Source organism: Hyalella azteca, unplaced genomic scaffold (assembly GCF_000764305.2).
Source record: "Hyalella azteca isolate HAZT.00-mixed unplaced genomic scaffold, Hazt_2.0.2 contig7238, whole genome shotgun sequence".
Classification (NCBI taxonomy): domain Eukaryota; kingdom Metazoa; phylum Arthropoda; class Malacostraca; order Amphipoda; family Hyalellidae; genus Hyalella; species Hyalella azteca.
Window position 1 is genome coordinate 48,703 of NW_025937366.1, and position 26,832 is coordinate 75,534.

At 36.9% G+C, this 26,832-nt stretch overlaps 2 protein-coding genes across 2 annotated transcripts; one reads left to right on the forward strand and one right to left on the reverse strand.

Annotated features, from left to right (window-relative positions):
• The first annotated feature begins 1,909 nt into the window (after nucleotides 1–1,909).
• Nucleotides 1,910–13,326, forward strand: LOC108681429 (nibrin). The gene is made up of 12 exons (XM_018170454.2): nucleotides 1,910–1,950; nucleotides 2,414–2,591; nucleotides 3,544–3,669; nucleotides 4,746–4,878; nucleotides 5,715–5,834; nucleotides 6,649–6,788; nucleotides 7,202–7,638; nucleotides 8,042–8,141; nucleotides 8,484–9,116; nucleotides 9,285–9,500; nucleotides 11,411–11,683; nucleotides 12,168–13,326. Exons 1-12 carry the CDS (start codon nucleotides 1,910–1,912, stop codon nucleotides 12,615–12,617), a joined length of 2,847 nt encoding a protein of 948 aa, XP_018025943.1. The 3' UTR covers nucleotides 12,618–13,326.
• On the reverse strand, nucleotides 12,927–25,990 carry LOC108681433 (methylenetetrahydrofolate reductase-like). The gene is made up of 14 exons (XM_018170460.2): nucleotides 25,624–25,990; nucleotides 25,013–25,184; nucleotides 24,724–24,827; nucleotides 24,063–24,197; nucleotides 23,068–23,249; nucleotides 22,213–22,324; nucleotides 21,288–21,498; nucleotides 20,254–20,409; nucleotides 19,749–19,845; nucleotides 19,143–19,274; nucleotides 18,162–18,260; nucleotides 17,243–17,416; nucleotides 16,326–16,448; nucleotides 12,927–14,907 (listed from the first exon to the last, which is right to left on the reverse strand). The coding sequence occupies exons 1-14, from the start codon at nucleotides 25,760–25,762 to the stop codon at nucleotides 14,554–14,556; spliced, it is 2,190 nt and encodes a 729-aa protein (XP_018025949.1). The 5' UTR covers nucleotides 25,763–25,990; the 3' UTR covers nucleotides 12,927–14,553.
• Nucleotides 25,991–26,832: the final 842 nt, after the last annotated feature.

A 26,832-nucleotide genomic window follows, 5' to 3' on the forward strand; every position in this document is an offset into this window, starting at 1 on the left:
AAAAAATTCAACCAATTTTTTTATTATGTAAAAATAAAAAATATATATATTCATTATACATTACCTACATCGGAGACACTGGCCTCTATAGATGTGCATGTTGTCCTTAAAATTGTATATTATTTCATTGCAAAGGGTTCATTTATTTAATTTTACTAGTATTTCTGCTCATCATTTCGTAAAAGTTTCTCCCATTGCCGTAAACCACTTTTTTTAATGACATTGAGTCAAGTTCATATCAGTGGATTCGAAATAATTATATGCTTTGCGTCTTCTATGAAAAAGGCCGATGAACTCTATTCGTTCGCATCATCGGTATCGGTTCAAAAAAATGCATATACCTGTCAACAAGATTTGTTCACCTTGTGGGTAAGGGTAACTACCCATTAGTGTGTCTCGATAGTTCCTTGACACCTCATCATAAGACAGTTCATACTTTACAAATTCAAACTAACTTACATGTATTTATTTTGTCAAATTTACTTTATGCAATGATAAAATTTTATGCATAAGCGATAAAATGATGAATAACTATAGTGATGAAATGTCTCGTTTGATGATGTGTCTGGCCACTGTGCCTGACAACCTGATACGTATACCAGATAAGTGGTATTTCCTGTTCATTACAACCCACTCATTCCGCTATATTGTGCCCCGACAACCTGATATACAAGATAAGTGGTATTCCCTGTTCATTACAACCCTCTTATTCGGCTATATTGTGCCCCGACAACCTGATATTCAACATAAGTGGTATTCCCTGTTCATTACAACCCACCCATTGCGCTATATTGTGCCCCGACAACCTGATATACAAGATAAGTGGTATTCCCTGTTCATTACAACCCTCTTATTCGGCTATATTGTGCCCCGACTAATATACAAGATAAGTGGTATTCCCTGTTCATTACAACCCACTCATTCCGCTATATTCACCCCCCAGGTCCTCCTGTAGGGCACTACCTACACGGGGGCGGCCAGGAGTTGTTGGTGTCGCGCAGCCCAGGGGCGTGGCTCGTGCTCAGCGGCGATGTCTCTGTCAGTAGGAAGCACGCCGTGCTGCGTCTGCAGCACAGCGCTGACAACCTGGTCAGATATCGGGAGTTTTATCTGCTTTACTTTTATAGAGTAGAAGTGTCGGCGTTGAAGAAATAGGCCCATGGCCTGTTGCCGATTCTTGAACTTTTCGTGACTTGATTCACAAGGGATCCGGCCTCTGGAACGCGATCTTTCCATAACCAAAGCAGTTATGATCTTTCCGATCATAACTGCTTGTTGTTGTATATAATTAAAGCTTACTAAGTATATATCAAGTATATGATATATAATATATCTAGCTTATGATAAGTATATATAAGCTTAATAAGTATATCCCACTCCTTGTGTATATGATTATAAAACGCAAGCTCGTAGTGCGACCCAAATTTTATTAAAGTCTTGGTGTGTGTTTGCATTATCGAATTTAAAAAAATACGTGTCTGAAATCAACTTCCCAAAAACAATGTTCCATACAACACAATTGTGTGATTAAATAAAAATAAGAGTAAAAAAGGTGCAAGGAAATAAAATTTGAGATTGTTTGCGTAAGGACTTTCTGGCTCGAAATTTTTGTGTTGTATCCTATTTACGTGTATTATGTACTTATGTCCAACCAAATTTCACTATTCAATGCTTCTCTTAACTTGAAAATGAATGTTGCTACATTCGAAACGTCGTTAATATATTATTATTTGCTAAATCTGCCTTTTGATCTACCAACGTCATCTAAGAATTGTTCAACTCCTTGAAAATTCAAATGCACTCTCTGGTCATAAATTGTACGCATATAATCAGGAAATTTTACCTACACATTCCTGCGTGTACTCATGTTGAACAGTTTGATTACTCTACATTTTTTACTCCAAAAATTATGAAGCCGCAAACCAGACTTAGGATCTCAAATGAGCTTCGGCACAATTCATAACTGAGAATTTTAATCTGAAAATTTTGGATTCTTACCAATTATTTAACTTGATTGGGTCGACTCAGAAACATTTCGATGATCTCTTCGCAATATCCACTATTATTATCGTGGTGTTATCACAGGTTCGGGTTGACCGCGACGTATCGAGAATTTGAGAATTTTAATTTGAAAATTTTGTATTCTTACCAACTATTTACCTTGATTGGCAGGAATCAGGAAACATTTCAATGATCTCTTCACATTATCCACTATTATTATCATCATTATTATTATTATCCACTATTAATGATCTTCGACACGGATTATATCTGAGAATTTCAGTCTGAAATTTTTGAATTCTTACCAATTACCTCCTTTGATTGGCTCAAATCAGAAGAGATTTCGATGATCTCTTCACAATATCCACTATTATTATTATTATATTATATTAATATTATATTATTATTACAGGTTCGGGTTGACCGCGACGTATCGCTTGGTGCTGCGGCCGCTGGTGGTGGCGACGTCTATGCTGCCGAGCGCCGAACTCGTCCTGCAGCAGCTGCTCGCGCTGGGCGCTGTCTTCAGCAAAGACTGGACCGAGAACTGCACGCATCTTGTCATGGCCTCCATCAAACTTTCTGCCAAGGTTCGTTTCTTCATCAAACTTTCTGCCAAGGTCCATTACTTCGTTACAAACTTTCAGCCAAGGTCCATTACTTCGTTACAAACTTTNATCGTTGCAAACTTTCAGCCAAGGTCCGTTCCTTCATCATCACAAACTTTCAGCCAAGGTCCGTTCCTTCATCATTACAAACTTTCAGTCAAGGTCCGTTCCTTCATCGTTACAAACTTTCAGCCAAGGTCCGTTCCTTCATCGTCATCGTTACAAACTTTCAGTCAAGGTCCGTTCCTTCATCGTTACAAACTTTCAGCCAAGGTCTGTTCCTTCATCATTACAAAATTTCAGCCAAGGTCTGTTCCTTCGTCATTACAAACTTTCAGCCAAGGTCTGTTCCTTCATCATTACAAACTTTCAGCCAAGGTCCGTTCCTTCATCGTTACAAACTTTCAGGAACAGACATCATTTCAAACTTTTTGTTATTATTTTGTTCGATCAACGGAGACTTAAAGCAATTTTTTCAAGATAAGCTGTCTGTCAATTCATTTTTAGCTGTGTAGTTGGAACTAAATTCCTGTAATATTTTCCAACCATTTGTTTGTCGCTGTGTAGTTGAACTAATGTTAGTTATTGACTATGAGATTTGAATGAAAAAATGTGTTTGGAATTAGCGAGACAAATTTGTCACTGATAATAATAGCGTGCTGCTATGCAATACAATATTCAGATCAACATTTGCCGTTAGGAACTTCATAATACAAAGCAATAATAATTTATTAATACGTATTCAGGTCTAGCATATTATAAAATAAATAATTACGACGTCCGCAGGTAGCGTGTGAGGAACTTAATAATACAAAGCAACATTAATTTATTAATACAGATTCAGGACTAGCATATTATAAAACAATAATTACGAATTTATTAATACAGATTTAGGTCTAGCCTATTATAACATAAATAAATACGACGTCCGCAGGTAGCGTGTGCGCTGGCCAGCGGTGGCCTGATCGTGACACCAGAGTACCTGACGGCGCTTGTACGAGCCGCCACAGACAGCCAACCTGTACTGCCTCCTGCACAGGCATACCTTCCTGCCATTACTGTGAGTGCTATACAGGTTATTCGTGGTGCTATACATGTTATTCGTGGTGCTATACTAATGTTAAGTATACCTTCCTGCCATCACTGTGAGTGCTATACATGTTATTTGTGGTGCTATACTGATGTTAAGTATACCTTCCTGCCATTACTGTGAGTGCTATACATGTTATTCGGGGAGCTTTACTAATGTTAAGGATATCTTCATGCCATTACTGTGAGTGCTATACAGGTTATTCGTGGTGCTATACTGATGTTAAGTATACCTTCCTGCCATCACAGTGAGTGCTATATATCTCACTATCCTATACTAATATTAAATAAAATTAGACATTATGCTGTCATCATAAATGAGTCGTGTTTCATGTCCATGTCACTGTAATTTATGCCATCACGGTATATTTATTATGAAATTTGTAAATCACGTTCATAATTTTTAACTTAGAGTATGTTGAGTAAAAAGGGCCCCTAAAATAAATCTCACGTTAAGAATTGTTGAATTTATTTTCAGTTTTTAAATTTGAATTGACGTGAATTAAGAGTACAATTTTATTTTTAGATCCAACTAATCACAAATCCCGTTTTTATGTTGCATGTTTGTACTCCTATATATAACTAGCATAGGCCTTCAAAACTACACAAAATTTTATTAGCGGTGATTATCCTGTGCCAGAGAGCCTAAGAATACGAAAGTTTTTGATGGAAAACGTGCAATTTCAATTACAGGATTTTTCCAGGGTTTATGATTTTCTTTTCTTCAAGAATATAGTTTGTTTATGACTTTTGTTTGTTGGTTCATAGCAAGAACTGTTATTTTCTAGCTAGTTGGTGGCGCACTTAGGAACCGGATTTTTGTCAGTTCTATATTTGCAAATCTTTCGATATCTATCTAATTTTATTGCTTCATTAATAAGGAACAATTTTTTATTGCTAAGGATAAGAGTGTTACTTTTTAATTGTTATGCTTTCAATACTTAGCCATAAACCGCCTACCACCAGAAAGCTAATAAAAACAAGTCAAGCTAAACTTGAAAAGTTTGAACAAATTTTGTTTTCTCACAATATGACCTTTTAACGCAGGAACCTTCAATCAAACCTTCTCCTAACCTGTTCGCTGCTGATGGTCGAAGAAAGACTTTGTTTGCAGGCAAGACTTTCTTCTGTGGGTCCAAGCGAGCTCATCGTCGGCTCAGTGAAATCATACGACTGGCAGGTTAGCCGCATGCTCATCTTCAGATTCCTTTAATAACCTGCAATAATTTAAATTAAACCATCCTTTAGTTAGCCTCTTGTAACCTGCAATAATGTAAAACGTTTCTAGCGTATGTTTGACGAGATTTACTTGTTCTGAATTTACTTGCTAAATTGAAATCATCCTCCAGCTTTTTATAACCTGCAATAATTTAAATTAAATCATCCTTTAGTTAGCCTTTTATAACCTGCAATAATTTAAAACGTTTTTAGCGTATGTTTGACGAGATTTACTTGTTCTGAATTTACTTGCTAAATTGAAATCATCCTCCTGCCTTTTATAACCTGCAATAAGTCAATACTTTAAAACGTTTTTAGCGTATAATTGAGATTTACCTGTTCGTTGGATCTGAATTTGCTTGCTCACCTTGTAATTAGTTATAATTAAGCTTATTCTCACTTTAGATAATGTACCACCAGATTGTAATCTGAAATTATGCTCATTGTCAAGAACTGCAGCCAATCGAATGAAGCAGTTCTAATACAATTCTGATGACTCTACACTCAGATAAATGTGAGACGTTTCCAAATAGCGGTGATTATCCTGACCCTATTTGGCCTGGTAAAAGCGTGTATCATTACTACTATATCCATCCTATGCGAGTGCAGTGGGTAAGAGTGTTTTTGCAGTGTGAGAAAGAAAGTGTACAGATGCAAGTTGAGCATCTATTTAATAGATGCTCAATATTCAATAGATGCAATAGTTTCTATTGCATCTGTACACTTCTATTAGGCATCATCTACTATCTGTTTACGCATCGTTAGGACAATATGATCCATTCCATTTCCTGAATACAGGCGGTCGCTGCTCCATCCTGCAGCGTCAAGACATTGACTCGGTGAGCGCGGGGTCAGCGCTGCTACTTAAGACCGCTGATGAGGACGGCGGCCCCACCATTGCCTTCACTGCTGCTCTTGGTGAGGCTGGCTTTAGAGGCTTTCCAGCGTAGATTCCTTATATTGTTTAATTATTTCCTTCTGGAGTTGTTATCTTATGCATACACTTCATGACTCTTCATGTTCTCTTCTTCATGTCTCTTTATTTTTTCCCGCATAATTATTTACTTCTGGTGTTATTTTCTTATGTATATACTTCCTCATGTCTCTTCGTGCTTACCTTTATTTTCTCCCGCATGTCGTCAAGTTTAATGTTTTTTTTTATTTTCTCCTCCCCTTAATTGGTCTGTGTCCTAATGAAGTAATAAAATTTCCACAATTAGGAATGCTCGTTAGATATTATTTTGATCTTCCTATTTCTATGTAAAAGCATGCAATTGCTCTTAACCACGTCCAATATTCCGCATTTTGCCGTTAATCCGCCATTTGAACGGCCATGATCCGCTGTCAATTTAAGTCTTCCATTTGCATGAACTTAAGGTACAAGGAAAATTATCTATTTATTTTTTTTTAGCGCATTTTCTCATTTATGGAAAAAATGCACTATTGTGCTCACCATGTCCGTCTGTCTGTTTGTCTGTCTGTCTGTCCGTCTGTCCGTGACGAGAAAATTTTCGTCGACGAGAAAATGCGCTCTCTGTCACTCACTGCAGAGAGTACTGAGTTATATTTTTTTCTTCATTTCTCTACTCCTAGCAACTTGAGAAGATTGCGATCAGATCTAAGAATATAAATTCGTTATTCTTTAATCACTTAACAGGCATTTTTAAGACCGCTCGTTCGTAGCTCGTGCAATTTCTGTAGTGCCGCTCACTAATATTAACATCATCATCAGGTGCTGTGAAGAAAGCTGGTCTTCACGTCATCCCAGAGTCTGACATTGTGTTGGCTGTGCTTTATTGTTCCACTGAACGCTTCTGCAACCCCGCTGTGTCTCAGCAGATCCTGCTCGAGCGATCTGCTCTGCAATCACAAGTAACGATTCTTAATGAAAATATCGGACTTATAAGAACTATATACCTACATGGAACTGAGTGGAATAATAGAAAAATTCTTATATTCAATGTTTTCTTACATTTTGTACTTTGAACGTATTTATAAGTACAAGTTGGCTGTATAACAATCTGATTCATTCACGTTATAAGTTCCATAACCTAAATTATTTTTGTAATTGTTACCAATTATTGGGACCAAAATTATAACAGATTAGTTAGAAAACAAAATCTGCGCTTATTCATCATGGTTTTTGGAATCTGTGCACTAAGATGGAGTTGTATTTGAACGCTGTTAGAGTAAAGATATACTTGCGATTAGATGGTCGTTTATAGTTTTTTGAAGGAAATGAATTTCTTCTTATTTTATTTCCTCACCGCACTTATTTTCCACAGACTTCAACCACAATCTACGCTCCCGAAACACAAGATTTGGGAGGAAGTTCTTCGTCTGCAAGTTCAAAAAAGTCCCCTGGTGGCAGAACTGTAATACCAGAGACTCCGAGCAGCAGCTGCAGTGGTAAAACTTCTACCAACTTGCTCATTGGACAGAATTCTGCAGCGGTCAGAGTAAACTCTGGCCTCAACTCTGACAACTGCACTGCCACTATTTCCTATGGCGTGAAATGCACAGAGCCTATAAAATACGATGTGAAGTCAGATAAGGCGAATCATAAAGTTAGCAGGACTAAGGAAATTTCAGCGTTGCAACCGACAGCAGCTCAAGTGAAAGAAGAAGTTGGCAAATGTGACGAACTACCAACACCCAGTTTAGGTCTGGCTCAGTCTTCACAGAAGTCGATCGTGGTCAACGGAGGTAGATTCAAAAAGCGGTAAGAAAATAGGTAATAGAAGGAAAATTTCTACAATAACTGTTTGAATAATCGTTCTCGTGCCAGATTCTAAAAAAAGGATTAATTCAATGAACATTTGAACAGTGAGTGATTTAATGCTGAAAATTTTAATAAATTTCCATAGAAAATTCAGGTGATTTAGCTCCGGTTCAAATATTGCAATTAAATTTTTGCCATTGCATTTTTCAACAGCGCCAGTAGAGCTCAGAACAATGTATACTTTATTTTGTACGATCTTTGACACAAAACTTGTTGACTCACCAAATTCTAGCGTTGTACGTTCTTATCAACAAAAGTTTAATTCGAATAAATAATAGTAAAAGTAATAATGATAGAATGCAATAACTTTACATTTGCCAATAATAGACCGTTAACTCGCCAGGTTCCGTAGCGCGGAGAACGGCGACATTGAATCAGCCTCTAAACGCCCAGCCATAGCAAAGCCTGCTCCTCTCCCAACCCCGGAAGTCGACCTGACGTTGGTAAATACACGTTTTCTTATTATTTCACCTATTAAGTGCTAGATCAGTTTATTAGAATTATCTTCTTGAAGTACAAAAAAAAATTTTAAAAATGTATTCACTGAAGCATCAGTCATTGTTTTAAAATAGAACCTTAGCGTTTACGGTGATCTTTTATAATTTGGAAATAAAATGTTGATATATTTCGGCAATGTTATTAATGCTGTTATTGTTCAATTGAAATTATATTCGTGACTATGACGTATCAAATTCGTGACTATGACATAGCACAACTAAACTTAGGCTTTGACATTTCAGTATTATTTTTTAAATATAACCTACTGTAATTATTACTCATTCTAGGCTGCAGAGGAAAATGAGATCGACGACATTGCTGATATATCATCGTTCGCACCTCCTTGTGCTAGCACTCAAATTTTCGACGATGAAACTGCAGCAGGCGCCCCGCGTACAAATATTGCAGTCCAGAGCTCCGCAGCAGCACAGAGTAATTCAAAAATACTTAATCAGGTTGGAGTACCATCAACTGTGGGTGATGGCAGACAGAAGATTGAAATGATTAGGAGCAATCGTGTCACAAGTGCTACCTGTGTCCCTCCCACACCTACGCCTCCCTCTCAAGCTAATCATTCTTTGGTATGTGGTGCTGACGCTGGCAACAACTTAGTTCCCGAGACTGCGTCTCTTTCAGACCCAACAAAATCGTCTTCATTTGCTGCTCTTCCCAGTCTTGAAACGCTGCGTGGTTCCTATCCAGAAACGCAGTTTTGCCCAGAATTACAGATTGCACCTCTGCCATCATTGGAGCCGCCCAGCCTCGACTGCATCAGGGCTCCAGTTTCTGCCCAGCTCCGGGATCCTTTTGCGTCCCTTGATACGAACAGTTGTCTGCGTGCCGTCGGGGAAAATACGGTCAAGAACACAAACGTCTTCCAGCTGCCGACCTCTATTGTGCCACGACGAATTGTGAAACAGGTTAATTATAGTGAGAACTTATGTTACTTGTGCTAAAATGTGAGCCTCTTCCGTTCTGATCAATAATTTTGATTTTTATACTCTCCTTTTTGAATTTTTCTGTTTAAATAATTGTATATTGTTTGTCCCTATTATTCAAGCGCATCATAGTGATTTTGTTGTCCCCAGGCTCCATCAGGAAAGTCAACAAATGTTTCCTTGCCGATGGCGGGTGGAATTAAGCGTTTACGATCCACAGTTGAGGAAGAGCAATGCAAGGACCCAGAAAATGACGTGCTCGAAATCAAACCAGAGCCTCGCACGCAAACTCCTTCGCCTCATCTGCAGTCGACTTCACACCTCACCCCAACTCTGGTCTCCCGTGAAGGATTCTTGGCGAGGAAGGTTAGTTATTGTTTCTTAGACTAGTGAGGATTAAAGCAGCAGCGTTTGAAGTCTAAGAGCAGCATCGTACTTCTGTTGTGGTATACCCGAATCTTGACTGAATATATTAAATCCAGTCTTTTGTAGAAAGTGCATTATCGGACATCTTCGTTTAAAAATTTGTTAGCCTACAGTGATAATTATACATATTTTCGTAGTAGGTATACTTCAGAATTTAACGTAAACGCGATAAAGTTACTGAAAAAATTGTTAAGTAGGTATCGCTTTGCGTATCAGACTAAAATATCTAGGAAAAATATTATATTGATCAGGAAATAAGTGATATAAGGATTTCTGAAAATATCACCCATGGTCTATGGATGAATTATCAAAAGAAGCCATGAGTAGCCGTAAGAGCTCTGCCATCCTAATATACCAAACAATAAATTCATGTAGATTCTAAACACTTCACAATGATACGCTACTTGAAACGGATTCAGTAGCTGCATATGAGATACTTGTGTACAGGGTCGGAAAAAATATGGTAAACACCTGACATTTTGTAATATCGTAATATTTGAAAATGTTATTAACAATGAAAACGTGAAATTTTTATGTTTTATTGTTTCTTCTTGCTGCTAATTGATATTTTATCCTCGCCGAGATCTTTTAAGCAAATTTTTGTGTCTGTAACGTAACCTATAACCTATAAATGGCAAAACTCGCTGACTTTCAAAGAGGCTAAATTGTTGGTGCCCGTATGGCAGGTGCTAGTGTGACAGCAACTACCCGAATGCTTGACGTTTCTGGAGAAACTCTAAAAAATAATCACTGCTTTTAAAAGAGAGGGAAAACGTCCCCAGCAAAGCACAGGTCTGGCTGAAAGACGAAGATGTCTGAGAGAGACCGTCTATACCTAAATCTAATTATGAGGGACACTCGAAAGACCACGGCTGTTAAAATTACTGCAGACCTCAATGGACACATACAGACCCCTGTTTCTATGAAGACTCCGCCGATAGCTACACAGATACTGATTCTATGGAAGACCTGCAATTAGAAAACCTCTGGTGTCAAATGCAAATGCTTCAAAGCGTTTTAGAGTGGTGCAAAAAAACTTCAGAGTTGGTCCCTCAAGCAGTGGAAAATTATAATTTTCTCTGAAGAATCATCGTTTACATTATTTCCAACCTCTGACCGAGTTTACGTTTGGAGACAACCAAAAGAGTCATTTGATTCCGACTGATGAACTGGGGTGCTATTTCTTGGAAATCCGGCATTTCTCGAAGAATCAACAGCCGTGACTATTTACGAATTTTGGAGGACAAACTTCATCCAATGGATAATAATAATGCCCCAATCCATACTGCTTGAATTGTTAGAAAATGGCACGAGGGACATTCTAATGAAGCTAACTATCTCATTTGGCCACCACAATCACCAAACCTGAATAATATCGTGCATTTGTGGTGGATTTTAGAGAGGCAAGTCAGAAGTTGATTCCCGCCCCCGTCGTCTTTAACAAGAGCTGGAGGTAGTTTCAACTGAAGAATGGGTTAAAATTCCTTCGGAAACAATTCGCAATTTGTATGAATCAATACCTTGGAAAATTATGTCTGTAATTGCCGCAATAGGTGGACCTACACCATACTAAAATATATTTATTTCTCAGACGTTTCCCTTATTTTGTCTAACCCTGTATATCGTTTCAGGCCGTATTTTTCAAACAAGTGCGCGATTTACGAGTTGACCCAGAAGTGTGACCTCGTGAATCTCTTAGATCGAAATTAATCGTGTCATCTTAGTAGTTCAATATTTATTGTGTAACATCTTGAACATATATTCATGATTTATGCCGTATTGATACTTGATTCATTTAATGTATCTTTACTCGCACTTGTTCATAAAATTGCCTACCCTTGTTCCGACAGAGATTTAAACACGAGAACAAGACACCGAGCGCACCCACTGATGAAACCCTTGAGCCTTCCATCCCCGTTGCTGCGGCTAACCTCGAGCCATCAGCACCTCCCGCTGTAAAGGAGGATGTAAAGCCTTGTGCTGAGAAGCTGGACAATAGTTTCAAACCATGTCAAACATTGATGGTCAGTCTAGTTATGAGAACGTCAATTCTTGGTGAAGAACATCGACCTTCTCTTCCGAACGAGTCCAATGTCTCAAAAAATTTCAAGCGCTTTCGAAAGGTAAGAATATTTCTGGACGATCACGCAATATTTGTATTTTTCATACAATTTTATAGAAACTGCGTATTCTTTGTTTTCAGATCTGTAATTCAGGCTCGAAATTGGGCTAATTGGCCAATTCTAAAAAATGTAATGGACGGAAGTTTAACACTGTCTAAAAGTATGGTTAGAATTTACTCTGATTAAACTTTCAAGTCGTTCAAATCTTACTCGGAGTTCAATTACTTGAAAAATGCTATTAGCCGTGTCGATTTCTTTCTTTTTAATGAGTAATTAAATTAACAGATCCCTCAACTTAACAGAATTTCTCTGTTGATGAACTGTAGGCATACAACTTTAAGCCTCTCTTTCAAAATGTTGATCTCTTTTCTCCCTTTCGGAATTTCCTTCACTTGAGAGCACATAGTTAAAAATTTTTTTTGTTATGAAGTTTAACTTGGAAGCAAATGAATTTTCTGTTGATACAAATTATTTTCTGGATAAGGTTCGTCACGGATCTCAAGCAGGAAGCGTAGTATCCTTGCCTCGCATCATCGGAGGTAAAGACCTCTTGCCTCACACTAGCCGCATTTTCACCACTGAAGCGGACGACACGCAAGGCGCTCAAAATCCGCGGTCGCTGTGGTTCAGCCAGCACCCAGAAGTGACAAGAATATTGGATCAAGAAGACGAGGAGCGAGAAGAGGATGCCAGAGAAGCTCGAATGGACGTCGCTCACTCCGGAGCGAGAAGCTTCTTCAGTTCAGCAAGTAGCGTTGCTACGAAAAGTAGTTCATTTAGAGATTACTTTAACGTTGCAGGCAGCAGCGGTAGTGACAATGTCGCCCGCAGTATTGATCGTAGCAGATCCAATGTTGGATCAGCATCAGATTTCTCTCAATTTCAAATGCCTGCAACAACAGTTAAGCGACGTTTTCCACGGACGCGAATCTGAGAATTTCTGGCAAGAAACAGAAAGGAAAATTTAAAATTCTTCCTCATTGACCAATTTTTTAGGTTGAGAATTCTTTTTCTTTTACATGCATCAAAGGTAAAAAGTTAGCGCTGCCTCACGTGACCGGATTTCATTTTAATTTCATATAAGGAACCTAGTCGTTGGATAGAAGCCGCTCATCTTGTCTAGAGTCACGAGTTATCAGTATAATTCAACTTTTACTCAATTATTCTGAGAAGATGTAGGCGAGTGGAATACATTCAATATTTTTTTTATTCTAACCTACGATAGGAATTGAAAAAAAAAACATTTTGTACGAAAGCTCAACTGGGAAAAAACGGTAGAATCTGAACTCAGAGTACATTCCAACCTCTTTCAAATATTTGTGATAATAGCAACTAAGGATTATTTGAATTATGATTCGTAACGTCATAGCAACCAGAGCACACAATTTAACAAAGTACCCTTAAATAGCTATAATACCATAGGTTGAAATGTGCGTAATAGAAAACCGAAAATAGCTTCATACATCATTCCATCACGCAGAGAAAAAATGTTGAAAATTCCCGCGAACGTTTCAAAGTAATCGTCAATTACCCATCAGTTCTTCGTAGTTTCTTTTTCAACATTAATGTACGAATAATAGGATGAGAGTATTGAGTTTTTGTTTTGTACGTGATCATTATGAAATTTGATATGTTGAATGGAAGAACGCGCTTTATTTTTTCCTTCTTTTATCCTTTCCTTCTTAAGCTGCGATTAAGCAAAACAATTAGCGACTAAAATATAATTGTGCATTTAGCACGGAAAAATAATGCATTTGTAAATAATTCATAATAATGTAATATTGAATAAAAAAAGCCAGCATCTATCACGAGAAAACTTATATAATATAAATGAACAACTACGAATTGCTAGTAGGTAGACAAGAGAGAATTAAAAAAACGTAGACTTCACAATATTAATTATTATAGCAGCGTGCGCCAAGTCTCGATAGAACTGAAAACGTTGCAGCCATCACTTCAAAGCGAGATAAACATAAATCGGGTAAACATCATTTCTTCCGCAATTTTTGCAGTAATTGGATCAACAAATAGACTAGACCAAGTAATAAATCACGGAGTTCAATGCTTAATCAACATTCAATGCTTCAACAAGCCAGCTCCGACAAGACTATAGTAATTTTTATTCACCATGTGAAGCTGTTGCTTAATTCTATTAATCAAACCACTAATCGAACCTCAACCTTCCCGTAACATGCGACTTGAAAATATTGCGATGAAATTCTTTTTCTTACTAGTAAAATCTGTTCTATGTATCTTTAACGCCTCTTTGTTAAGAGGCGTTAATTAAGAGCGTGACCTAATATTTATACTCGAATATAAATTCGCAGCAGAAAGTTACCCTCTTCTTTGCCACGAGCTTGAAGCTATAAAAGTTCCTCACATAAAAGTTCATGCAAGTTGAAAGTATTTCTGTCGTCATCTGGACTTCGACATTTGAAAAAATTTGCAAAAAGTCTAATAAAAAAAATTGACAAATGACATGAGAGGCTACTTCAAACCATTTGATGACGATTCTCTTCGTTGAACTTCATTTCGTACAAAATGGAAGTCGTTACAAGCTAAAACAATGTTAATGCGTCCTGGAAGATATAATATAACAACATTTACTAATCGGACAGTGCATAAATGAAGACAGTGTAATTCACAAACTAAATTAAATATAAATACCGTAATAAAATGCTATAAAACTTACCTTAGTTCACCTTGGGTTGCAGTGCAGTTGTCTATTAGTGAATTTTGAGCGTTTTCAAACTCCCTATGGAAGCATTAACTATCAAAGCTTTCAATTGGACTACATTGAAATCTCCGACTTGAGTTAGTCAATGAAATGTGATTTATACATTGACAAAACCCTGAAACTAAAACCTCGCTCAGCGCAGTTCGTTCGTACAAGGAACCTGCATATCATTGGCACAATCTGGGCTTTCTATCATTGGCACAATCTGAGCTTTACTCATCCTCTTCACAAGCACCTCTTCCGATGAACAACTGCTACCTCTTGCCACAGAACAACTATCGTCGTTTGAATCCTTCTTGGCATCAAGTTCCTTCCATGTGAACATGGCTTCCAGGACGTCCCATAGACAAGACTGCTCAGGGTAATTGTTGTCGACGAGATTCACGAGACAATAGTTGTTCGCAATATGCGAGATTACGGCGCGAGACTCGCTCTTCTCGTCGTACAGCTTGCCCCACTGAACCTCCCATAGCGTAAAAGCTTCATCCTGTAATTAAATTAATTAATAGCGGTTTCACAATTCAAAATGTCGCTAACTTTTTATTGCTGACGATAATCTAACGAATAAAATTTAGATCAAATTTCTAAATGGTAAACTCTGCGATGCAAGAAAAGTGATTCAATTACACTCAGACTTTCTGTTTACATTCAGAATACAAAAATATTACGCGTTATCTAAATACTACATTTAATACATTGTATAATTGCTTTTTGATTGAATGTGTACCTGAGTACCTCAGGTACTCAGGCCCTCAAATACTGTTCCCGTAAATGAGAAAAATCATACATTAAAATGCAATCGCAATAGACAAGAAGAGGCCTGAACTACCATGCATTGAAGCTGTCGCTATATGGTATAATTTTAATAGTTTCTGGTGGAATCAACATTTTGGTAATCCGACATTCAAATGCTATAGCAATAGGCAAGAAGAGGCCAGAACTTTAATGCCTTGAAGCTGACAGTTTGTTTCATAATTGAAATTGGTTTTGATGAAACCATCAGAAATTAAAATGCTATTGCAATAAAAGAGATGTGGCCTAACCTTCCACGACTAAAAGCTTACACTACATTATATAATAGTAATGGTTTTAATGGAATCAGTACTCTCGGGTAGGACGATATTCAAATTCTATTTTAATTAGCGGGACGTGGTCTGACCTTCCACGACCTAAAGGTTACAATATATTATATAATTGTAAATACTCGGATAGGCCGATATCCAAATTCTATTTTAAATAGCGGGACGTGGTCTGACCTTCCACGCCTTCAAGCTTACAATATATTATATAATAGTATGCCTATAATGGTATTAATGGAATCAGTAGTCGAGTAGGCCGAGATTCAAATTCTATTTCAATTAGCGAGACGTGGTCTGACCTTCCACGACCTAAAGCTTACAATATGTTATATAATTGTAATTACTCGGGTAGGCCGATATTCAAATTCTATTTTAATTGGCGGGACGTGGTCTAACCTTCCACGACCTAAAGCTTACAATATGTTATATAATTGTAAATACTCGGGTAGGCCGATATTCAAATTCTATTTTAATTAGCGGGACGTGGTCAACCATCCACGACTTTAAGCTTACAATATATTATATAATAGTAATGGTTTTAATGGAATCATCACTCGGGTAGGCCGAGATTCAAAATTGCATTTTAGTTTGCGAGACGTGGTCTAACCTTCCACGACTTCAAGCTTACAATATATTATATAATAGTATATAAAGGTTTTAATGGAATCAGTAGTCGGGTAGGCCGAGATTCAAATTCTATTTCAATTGGCGGGACGTGGTCTGACCTTCCACGACCTAAAGCTTACATTATAATATATTATATAATTGTAAATACTCGGGTAGGCCGATATTCAAATTCTATTTTAATAGCGGGACGTGGTCTGACCTTCCACGCCTTGAAGCTGACGGAGTCGACGACGGTGGGCTGGATGATCTCAGTGCCCGGGAAGACTCCCCAGGTGACCGCCAGGGGCCGGTGGCGATGACAGTTGGTCGTGTCTTCGCTGCCCTGCAACGTAACGAGTGTCAAGTAAACATGCAAGGCACGTTGTGTTTAAAATGCATGAAGAGAGGAAATTCAAATCGTTGTGCTTGAAAAAAGCGTTTAAAATCAAGCTTATAATCCATAAAAATAGTGTCTTCACTGCCCTGCAACGTAACAAGTGTCAAGTAAACATGCAAGGCACGTTGTCTTTAAAATTCATGAAGAGAAAAATTCAAATCAATATGTTTAAAATGCATGAAGAGGTGACGTCAAATCATTGAGCTTGAATAAAGCATTCGAAATCAAGTTTGCAATCCATAAAAACTAGAAAAAATGCGGGGAAGTAGCAATGATTGAATTCAAACAATGACTTCCAGTTCTGCTGTTCCAAGCACTAAGAAGCTCCAATTCTGAAAAAAGCTTTTAAGGGAACATGGCTAATATATTTTTCAGGTGAAGAAATTTCAAATAACAAATAAATAGAAAAAGCAAGCAGAATTTGGAAGTTTGGAGAATAAATAAGGAAAAGGTTAAGGATTTAGTTCTCAGTAATCAAGAATAGAACTGAGAGTTCAAGACGATTTTCAACACACCTAGAATAAGAGGTAAGCTTTTAACAACAGGCTTACCCAGTACTAAAATGAGCAAAATCCATGGCTAAAAATATAACTCAGTACTCACTGCAGTGAGTGACAGGGAGCGCATTTTCTCGTCGACGAAAACTTGAGGTCACGGACGGACAGACGGACGGACGGGTATGACGAGCACAATAGTGCATTTTTACCATAAATGAGAAATGCGCTAAAAATAGGACTCACGTCTCTGTTGAGGATGTGGTAGTTGACCCTGGGGAACAGAGGCAGGACCTGCTTGAGCGCCGCGGCATTTTCTCTGCTCGTGAAGAACTCGAGGTAGGCTTTCTGGTAGACGTAACCTCCTGGCATACCCCACCCCACCACCGGGTCCGTGCTGCTCGCGCCGTTCACGTTCGGCTGCAACACAATCCGTGTAAAAATGACAACTTTACTGTAAATTATTGCGTCAGATATACAACCAAACATGTAAAATATAATTTACCTAAAAGATGTACCCACCATAACGTGGACAAGTCGTGTGGAATATAACTGATCCAAGAGCTGTAGTGCCAGAAAGTGAAAAAAACTTGTAAATGTGATAACTTAACTAAAAATTGTTGTGCTACAAAATGAATAAACCGTTTGAAATATAACCTCGCTAAAAGATATAGCGTCACAAAGTGAACAACTCGTTTAAATTTATGACTTATCTATATAATGAAGCGCCTGAAAATAGACAAACTGAGTAAAATATGATAACTTATCTAGAAATCCGTCCAAAATACCAGAACTCATCTAGATATTATTGTGGCAAATAATGAAAGACGATTGACAATAGATTAATTCACTCAGACTTAAAAAAATTCTCAACAATAAATAACCCCTATCGATTAAGGCACCAAATTCGCAATACAAACTATTGTATACGTCGATGAAGAAAAGAAACTTTTTTCCAGAAACAACCTAAGAAAAAAACCTACAAACACTGAACCAAGATCCCATTACGATTCAAGAAAATCGGAAAACCTGCTGAAACGATCAGTTTAAATTCTATTTTTGTAGAAAATTCTACCAACCTAGTCAATTAATGTTGTAATTTTTGGGAAAAGTTAGCGAGTTAAAATCAAAAGATCATTATCAGATATAAATTAGCCTGCCTCACCTGTGAGTTGATGGAGAGAACGCCACGCAAGTTGAAGTGCGCGAGCTTGTCGCGCAGCTGGCAGGTCTCAGCGCTCAGTTCGTCGTCGTTCCAGGGAACCTGCACGAACAATTTTGAAACGGTCAAATGGCTAGTGAATGATCCCTACATTGTGAGAAAAATTTGAAAGAGATTCAGGGAGATTGCTTCAACACTTTGAATTATCATGGAGCAAGTCGAGCAGTTAATGAAATTCAAATTTTAGGAAGTAATATGTCGATACGTGACTGTAATAGCGCTAGTCCTGTCGGAGTTTCATCCTCACTTTACAAAGCTAAAGCAACCAAAACTATAAAGCAATTGAGGCTCATTGTAATTGTTACTAAAATTTAAATAGGGTAGACTGCATTTTCCCAAAATGTATTCTAATGAAATGTTCAACTACAACTGCTCTCCAAGTTCGATCATTTTGTACGAAGATGATCTACTAAAAGAACTGATTAAGAACAATAATCAACTGAAATACAGATCCCGTTAATTAATGAGACAGAATTAATTTTAGGAATAACTTTAAAATAAATAAACAAATTTCTATTTAGTTTAGCAACAATTTTATGAACAGAAGTTGGAAAAAGACAACTGAAAAATAAACAAATTTTCATGTAATTCAGCATCAATTTTATGAACAGAACAGAATTTTGGAAAAGGACAACTGAAAAATAAGCAAATTTCCATATAGTTCAGCATCTATTTTATGAATGACTGTAAAATAAAGAAACAAGTTTCCATGTAGTTCAGCATCAACTTTATGAACAGAATGTTGGAAAATTACAACTGAAAATTAAACAAATTTCCATGTAGTAAGGACGAGTGGCAGGAGGCCACTCGTCCTAACTACATGGAAATTTGTTTGTTTATTATTCAGTTGTCCTTTTCAAACATTCTGTTCATAAAATTGATGCTGTACTACATGGAAATTTGTTTCTTTATTTACACAGGCACCTTGGTGACGACTTTAGCTCCCTCCCAGGCGGGGGTGCCGGTGATGTACGCGTGGAAGACGCGCCACACGTCCTCCTCTGAACTGATGCTCTCCCCCCACATCGACAGCAGCTCGTCGCGACTGCTCTTTGACTGCAACAAATAATATTGTAAATACATGAACTAATCATCTATTAAACTCTAAAAAATGATAAATCCATGCCAAAGGATTTCATTATTAAAGGACTTGGACATTTCTGTACTGGCTATCGCTGTATGTGCTCACTTAATTCTCTGTAGTTGAATTTACATTTCAATTTTATTCACTAAGACAAAGGCCATGAATTTTCTTAAATATGAATTTAAGATATCCTTTGCTACATTATACATTTACCCTAAATGGCTTCAAAAATATTCTATGATTAAGATCAGGAAAAACTGGATAAAAAATTTACGAATGTAATTACAGAAATAATTTGCTCAGCCACCACAATTTGAATTCGTTCAACCCTTGTTGTACTGCATACGTACAACTGTAACTACACTCGGTACGATCTTAGCGTTGTAAAAACTAGCAACGTGACCAGCGTTAAAAACTTGAGCGAATAAATATCTGTGAAGCTTCACCTTCAGGTAGAAGAGGTAGTAATCCTTGAGCTCTCCAAACGCAGGAGACTCAGAGCTGCCCCACCTCCCGTTGGGGAAGTCATCCCAGTGCTGTGTTCTGTAACCCAAGGAAACTAGGTAATTATTATTGAAGAACCTCAGCTAAAATAGAAGATCCTCAAATAAAATAGAAGAACCTCAAATAAAGCAAAAGAACTTCAGATAAAATGACCTGTTATAACCATACAAAATTGATGAAGGATAATCAGTTAAGCGTTAAGTAATGAAGAAATAATAAAAAATATTGCTTGAATACTTGAAAAATTCTGTAAACGAAGGTACAAAGGTACACTTGCAACAGAGTAAAAAAATATAAGTAGGAATACTGATATAAATTAATTAATGATGCATCAAATTAATGAACAATTTTTTTCATTTTTGATCAGTGCTGAAATGTTGACGTGAGTGACTAGATATATTTATACTATCGTAATTAATGACCAGCTATCAAATGCTTTTCACTGGCCTGTAGACGTAAGCCTTTGGTCTGGTGGCCCAGAATATGGGCCTGACGTCTTCACAGCAGCGCTTGTAATTGGCCGCCATCTTCCAGGGTAACGGCCGCCGAGGAGCCCCTGCCCACAGGCCAAGTTTCTTCAGGATGGCAGTGGTTGCCACTTCTCTGTCAGGGCACATCTCGTTAAGTTACATTATTAAGTTACATTATTAAGTTACATTATTAAGTTACATTATTAAGTTACATTATTAAGTTACATTATTAAGTTACATCATTAAGTTACATTAGTTACATAGTGGTCAAGTTACATTAGTTACATAGTCGTCAAGTTACATTAGTTACATAGTCGTCAAGTTACATTAGTTACATAGTCGTCAAGTTACATTAGTTACATTGTCGTCAAGTTACATTAGTTACATAGTCGTCAAGTTACATTAGTTACATAGTCGTCAAGTTACATTAGTTACATAGTGGTCAAGTTACATTAGTTACATAGTGGTCACTTTACATTAGTTACATAGAGGTCAAGTTACATTAGTTACATAGTTAAGTTACATTAGTTATATAGTGGTTGCAACTTTAGCACATCTCGTTAAGTTACATTAGTTACATAGTGGTCAGGTTACATTAGTTACATAGTGGTCAAGTTACATTAGTTACATAGTGGTTAAGTTACATTAGTTACATAGTGGTCAGGTTACATTAGTTACATAGAGCTCAAGTTGCATTAGTTATATAGTTAAGTTACATTCGTTATATAGTGGTTGCCACTTTAGCACATCTCGTTAAGTTACATTATCCATATGAATAACTTTGCAGGAATCTCACTCATCCTTACAACCAGACAATTGTTTAGTTCACATATCAAACAAATGGTCGAACATCAATACATTTTGCACATACCGTATCGCATATTTGCTTTAACCACATGAACAATTGAACATATTATTAGGAATTTCACTCATTTATACACAAAGACAATGACTTCTATTTGTAAATTTAATCCAAAGTAAATCTACGTATGTCAGGAATATTTCTCAAACCTGTTGAGTGTGTAGAAATGAACCCCAGGCGCTATCCCTTTGTCAAAAAGCTCTTTTATGAGTGTAGAGGCGTGATGAATGCCGAAATTCCTGATGGCTTCATCGTTGTCTTTCAGGGGCGCAACCACTTCCATGATCTCCTTTGGCACGTCCAGTCTGCTCAACTTCACGATGTGTCGTAACGAATCGTACGACTGGATCGGCATGATTCCTGCAACAGAATATTTTATAACAAGCAGAACGAGTGTCGTAACGAATCGTACGATTGGATCGGCATGATCCCTGTAACAGAATATTTTATGGCAAATAGAACGTGTGTCGTAACGAATCGTACGATTGGATCGGCATGATCCATGTAACAGAATATTTTATGACAAATAGAACGTGTGTCGTAACGAATCGTACGATTCCTGTAACAGAACATTTTATGACAAATATAACGTGTGTCGTAACGAATCGTACGATTGGATCGGCATGATTCCTGTAACAGAATATTTTATAAGAAGCAGAACGAGTGTCGTAAAAAAATCGGAAAGTACCTATAACTTTAATAATTTTACCAAAATATTTGTGCCTATTATCATAGGTAGAAATAAGCTTTGAGCTTGAGTTAAAATATATTAATACAGTTAGTGATTGACGATCTGAAGAAAAATGATATACCGTCACGTGGGGTGACTTCGGCCACACCTACAACAGAAACAAATGGCAGCAAAACAAAATAATAAACGTTTGACAAAGTGACTGGGGTGACTTTGGTCTCCGGGGTGACTTTGGCCAACGTTTATTATTTTGTTTTGCTGTCATCTGTTTCTGTTGTAGTGGTGGCCGAAGTCACCCCCGGTGGCCGAAGTCACCCCACTTGACGGTACATACAAAAGCAGAGAGATCAATCAAAAAAGGCAGTTTATCAACATAAACTGACCGGGGATTATAGGACACGTGATGCCTGCAGCTCTGCAGTCCTTCTCGAACTTGATGAACGTCTCAGCTTTGAAGAACAACTGAGTGATAATAAAGTCGGCCCCTTTATCCACCTGAAAATAAATAATGATAGGTACATCATTTCAAAGCATAATGTACTAAGCAGCAAACAAATCAATAAAGATATGTAATATGAATGTAATTAGATGTTAATTGCATGATATATGTTTGGCAATCATAAACATCACCGAAGAGAGAAAGCAACAAAATGATGAAATCTAATTCAAAAAAGTAGAATCAGCAAGAAATTGGGAAATTTTTGTTTCAAACACACCAATCAACCAGCATCGTTTGAAAAAAAAATCCACTAGAAAAAAAAATAAAGAACACTTTCAAACTCAAAACCAAAAATTTTTTTTTCAAGAGAGTCAGCCATTTTAAAATAACGGAGGTTGTTAAGAATACGCACCCTACTGTTAGTGGGCTGATGTAGATGTTACTGGGCTGCGTATTGTTAACAAGAACATTACTGAGGTGTGTGTTCTAAACAAGGTTAATTGAATGAATAATACCAACAAATTAAATCTATTAAAACATTTTTTGAGAATAGCAATTAAATGCAAAAACATATAACTCAGTACTCACTGCAAAGAGTGACAGAGAGCGCATTTTCTTGTTGACGAAAACGTGAAGTCACGGACAGACGGATGGACATGACGAGCACAATAGGGCATTTTTTCAATAAATGAGAAAATGCGCTAAAAATGCATTGCTCTTTATTAATATAGATATACTAGAAAAAATTTTCTAAACAAGGTCACACTGGGGTGCTTATTCTTAGCAAGATTCAACATGCCTTCTCCTTGAGGTGTCTGATGTCGTCTTCGTACGAGGTAGCGTCAGGGTGACCAGTAGGGTAGCCTGCCACCCCAACAACAAAGTAGTCCCCGAACTGAGCATGGATGTATTCGACCAGGTCGCTGCCATACGTGAACCCATCCGAGGGTGGTGACCAGTTGTCTGCACCGTGTGGAGGGTCTGCAACATCAACAGAATGAGGGTCTGCAGAATGCATCAACATTTCTATTAACAAAATGAAAATTTCACAAATGGTTTTCGTTTGGAACACTGAAATACTGAGGTTTAAAGCAATAATGAGAATAAACAATGATTGGTGGTGACTTGACCAACGGAGCCTCGTGACGAAGCTCATCCAACATTGATTCTTCAACTCCACTTTGCTGCAATGTATTTCCAGTTATTTGTACCAGTTTGTTTTCCAGTTTGTACCAGTTATTTGTGAAACAAGAGATCATCTTCTCTCAACGAGATCTCTTTGCATAAGTTGCAAACATTCAACTTTGCATTCCGAACTTCCGTTCAATTTTTTCAGTGCAACCCGTTTTCATGAACCTTCTTTTCATTAGTCCATCTTAATAGTCTTATTTGCTGTCTTTCCAGCCATCGAAATAGCTTCTTTCTCATTTGTTTAATGACTTTGGGTTCCTTCACTGAGATTTAGCTTGGGTCTCTCACAACAATATATCACCGGAAACAAGCCTGTACAGCAAAACCGTCGGACGGCAATAAAGTTCCGGAAGCAATTCTATGCAGGAAGCAAATCGGTCAAACTGCTGAAGCAACAACACAGCAAGTGCACTCTCCACCGCATCTCAAACTGAACTCATTCTCATTCATAAAATATTACATAATCATTCGAAGATATACATTGGAAACTAATCACGAAACAAAATATGAATGATAAACAAATTTTTACTCATAGAAAAGACTTTTCAACGATTAAGCATAGTAACAAATTTTCAAATCTGAACAAAGCATTATGATCTCTACCTCCTCTGAGAGCTAAAATGTTGCGCAGGCCGAGATCCTTGGCTCTGCTGAGGTGGCGAGTGATCTCTGCCTTGGTCATGTAGCAGCACGTCATGTGCAGCATCGTCTCCAGACCGCAGTAGTTCAGAGCCGCTCCTGGGAACAAATACTTGCATGTTATCACTCACATCCATATGGCTGTGGTATTTGGTAATGCTGATTTACAAGCAGTTATATACGTAATGAAGATAATAATGTGAGCACTGACTACAATAGTGCATTGCCGTGAAAGCCTCGAAATAATCTGACAATTCATTCTGATAACGCTGTATGCTGACCAAAGTAATACAAACAATCTGATAGGAACCTAACTTAAATCACTTGATTTACACACGAGCAGACAAGAAAAAAAAACTATGAGCATTAATAATGAAGACTTACACCATATGGTACAGAATGAGGTACATAATATATTTATGTAAATATTACACAGTTAAAAGATAATTTTTATCAATGAAAAAATGATGCCTATATTATTAACATGAGTCATACAGGACTTGAAACCACACAAGATAATGAATCACCAAAAATAATTTTCACATTACAATTAATTTAATGATTACAACAATCCATTCCATCCTTTATTTGTAGAAAGAAAGTAGGTATCAACTGAATTTCTAACCTGCAATAGTGAGGGAGGATGTCTCTGTGTCACCACCAGGATTGCCTGCAGGGTGCCACGTCACATCACAGAAAAGTGGGTCTCCTTCCTTCAAACGGTCAAATCTGCATTGAGGAAACAAAATTTCTCCATCTTATCATTGGTGCAGAGTGATGAGTTATGAAATTATTATTGCAAGAGTTAGACATCATTATTGCAAGGTTAGTGCATTAGTGAGAAATATCCAACTATAAAAAACTAAGATCCTTTTTTTTTGCTGCCAGTAAACACAGGGGATGAATTTATTAACCTTGCAAGCAAATTGACAGCACCACCCTTAGTTCTCGGAGGGAAAAATTCCAGCGAGAAGAATTTATCCCTGGATTCAATTCTGGCACTGATCTTCTCTCTGAGGTTTTGGTAGCCAGTGAGGTAGTCAAGTTGATGGTGTGGGGTTGCTGGCAGCTCATTTTCAGTTTCTCCTGCAAAATGTCAAAAAATTAGTTGGGTAAAAAATAATATGTATAATACAGTACCGTATATAAAATACAAATTATGATAGACCGCCATCATTTCATTTCCCAGCCAATAAATAATAATAAAGAAAGAATAAATAATAAATCATAATGATTGATTCAATAATCATGGGAAATTTTTTGTCCTTAGATAATTTTTTGATGAAATTCATTTAAATACTGAAAATTAAAAAAAATATGACTAATAATAATCACCAATAGTTATTTTTAAAGCTCTTTAATAGGTCATATTGGAGTTTCATATAATCATAATAATATATATTGATAGTTAAATAAGTTAGTCACTACTCAAATAATTAAACATAAGATTTTGTTGCTAAGAAAATTAATGTTGCAGGAAACTCAGGTCATATTTTATACATTGAAAAGCTTCAATAACTCTCACCATGGCTGTGTAGGGTGTTGCGCTCATTAATAAAGGCCTTCAGATGAGCTAATGGATCTGCAGGAGATGATGACATAGCCAGTGAAGGAGAGGAGCTATGGACAGTATGGTCCACTTCAGCAATATTTCCTTGCACCATTTTCTTGCTGTAGTAGCAGACTAACAGTTTCTAAAATATTAATTATGCAACAAAGTATATAATTGTTTCCTTCTCTATAATAGACATGCTTAATATTTGTTGAAGAGTATTAGAATTATAGCCAGTGTAGCAACAGTACATAGGCTAAAATAGCATTAGTTTATTCTGTAGTGGTGTGGCTTGTGTATGGAAATTTTGAATGAGTGGCTAGTTTTCAAGTGTTTAGTGGATCTCTATTTAATACCTATTGATACATGATTATTAAATGAAAACTATGATTGGAAAATTTAATATTATCCAAAAATAATATATATAGGTAGTATTTTGCATTGATAAGTAATCATGACACATTCAAAGTCATACCTATGGCTATGAGGCTATGATACCAACATACCATACTGGGTGTGGGTGAAATTATTTTTATTAATATAGGTAAGATTTCAACCAGTTTGTGATGAAGACAGAATTAGGTGCAAGCTATTTTATTTTCATTGTTACTGGAATATTTGTATTTACTTTTATTGAAGTTATAAAATGCAACATTTTCAAGTGTACTCAAGTAACTTAACTAAGTTTTAACCAAAGTATGTAGTATGGTTACATACACTTACTCAGAAGCTCAAGTCAGTACTCAGTCAAGTATAAAATGTCAATGCATGATCAATGCATCATTGACTCCTAAGTTGTGACAGTGATGACACAAGTTATAACTTATAGACAATTTGATATAGTAACTATGTTAGGTAAGACATAAGAACTTTTATAATTAACAATATACATTCAATAAGTCCTTTTTCTGGGGGTTTCAATCATAGGTATACTGATAAAACATAATATAAAAATATATAAATGCTAAAAAATAGAAATAAATAACAAAAATATCCTATGACAGTACAAAATGTACAATGAATTATTTAATATCGCGTTTCTAACAACATATAACTACAACTTTACAAGACCATTTATCTTATTCTTATGATCTACCTACATTAAAAGCAAAAAATATTTTCAAACAGTCAAGGATAAGATCATCACTTCAGCTTGAATATCAATAACTGAAGATAGGTATC

Coding starts and splice junctions, on each gene's coding strand:
- LOC108681429 (XM_018170454.2), top strand. CDS start 1,910: ATGAAGCCGCAAACCAGACTTAGGATCTCAAATGAGCTTCG. Junction 2,592..3,543: donor CCATCAAACTTTCTGCCAAG/GTTCGTTTCTTC, acceptor CGACGTCCGCAG/GTAGCGTGTGCGCTGGCCAG. Junction 8,142..8,483: donor CGGAAGTCGACCTGACGTTG/GTAAATACACGT, acceptor TACTCATTCTAG/GCTGCAGAGGAAAATGAGAT.
- LOC108681433 (XM_018170460.2), bottom strand. CDS start 25,762: ATGGTGCAAGGAAATATTGCTGAAGTGGACCATACTGTCCATAGCTCC. Junction 18,261..19,142: donor GAGCTAAAGTCGTCACCAAG/GTGCCTGTGTAA, acceptor TTGTTCGTGCAG/GTTCCCTGGAACGACGACGA. Junction 17,417..18,161: donor TTCTCTCCATCAACTCACAG/GTGAGGCAGGCT, acceptor ATTGTGTTGCAG/CCGAACGTGAACGGCGCGAG.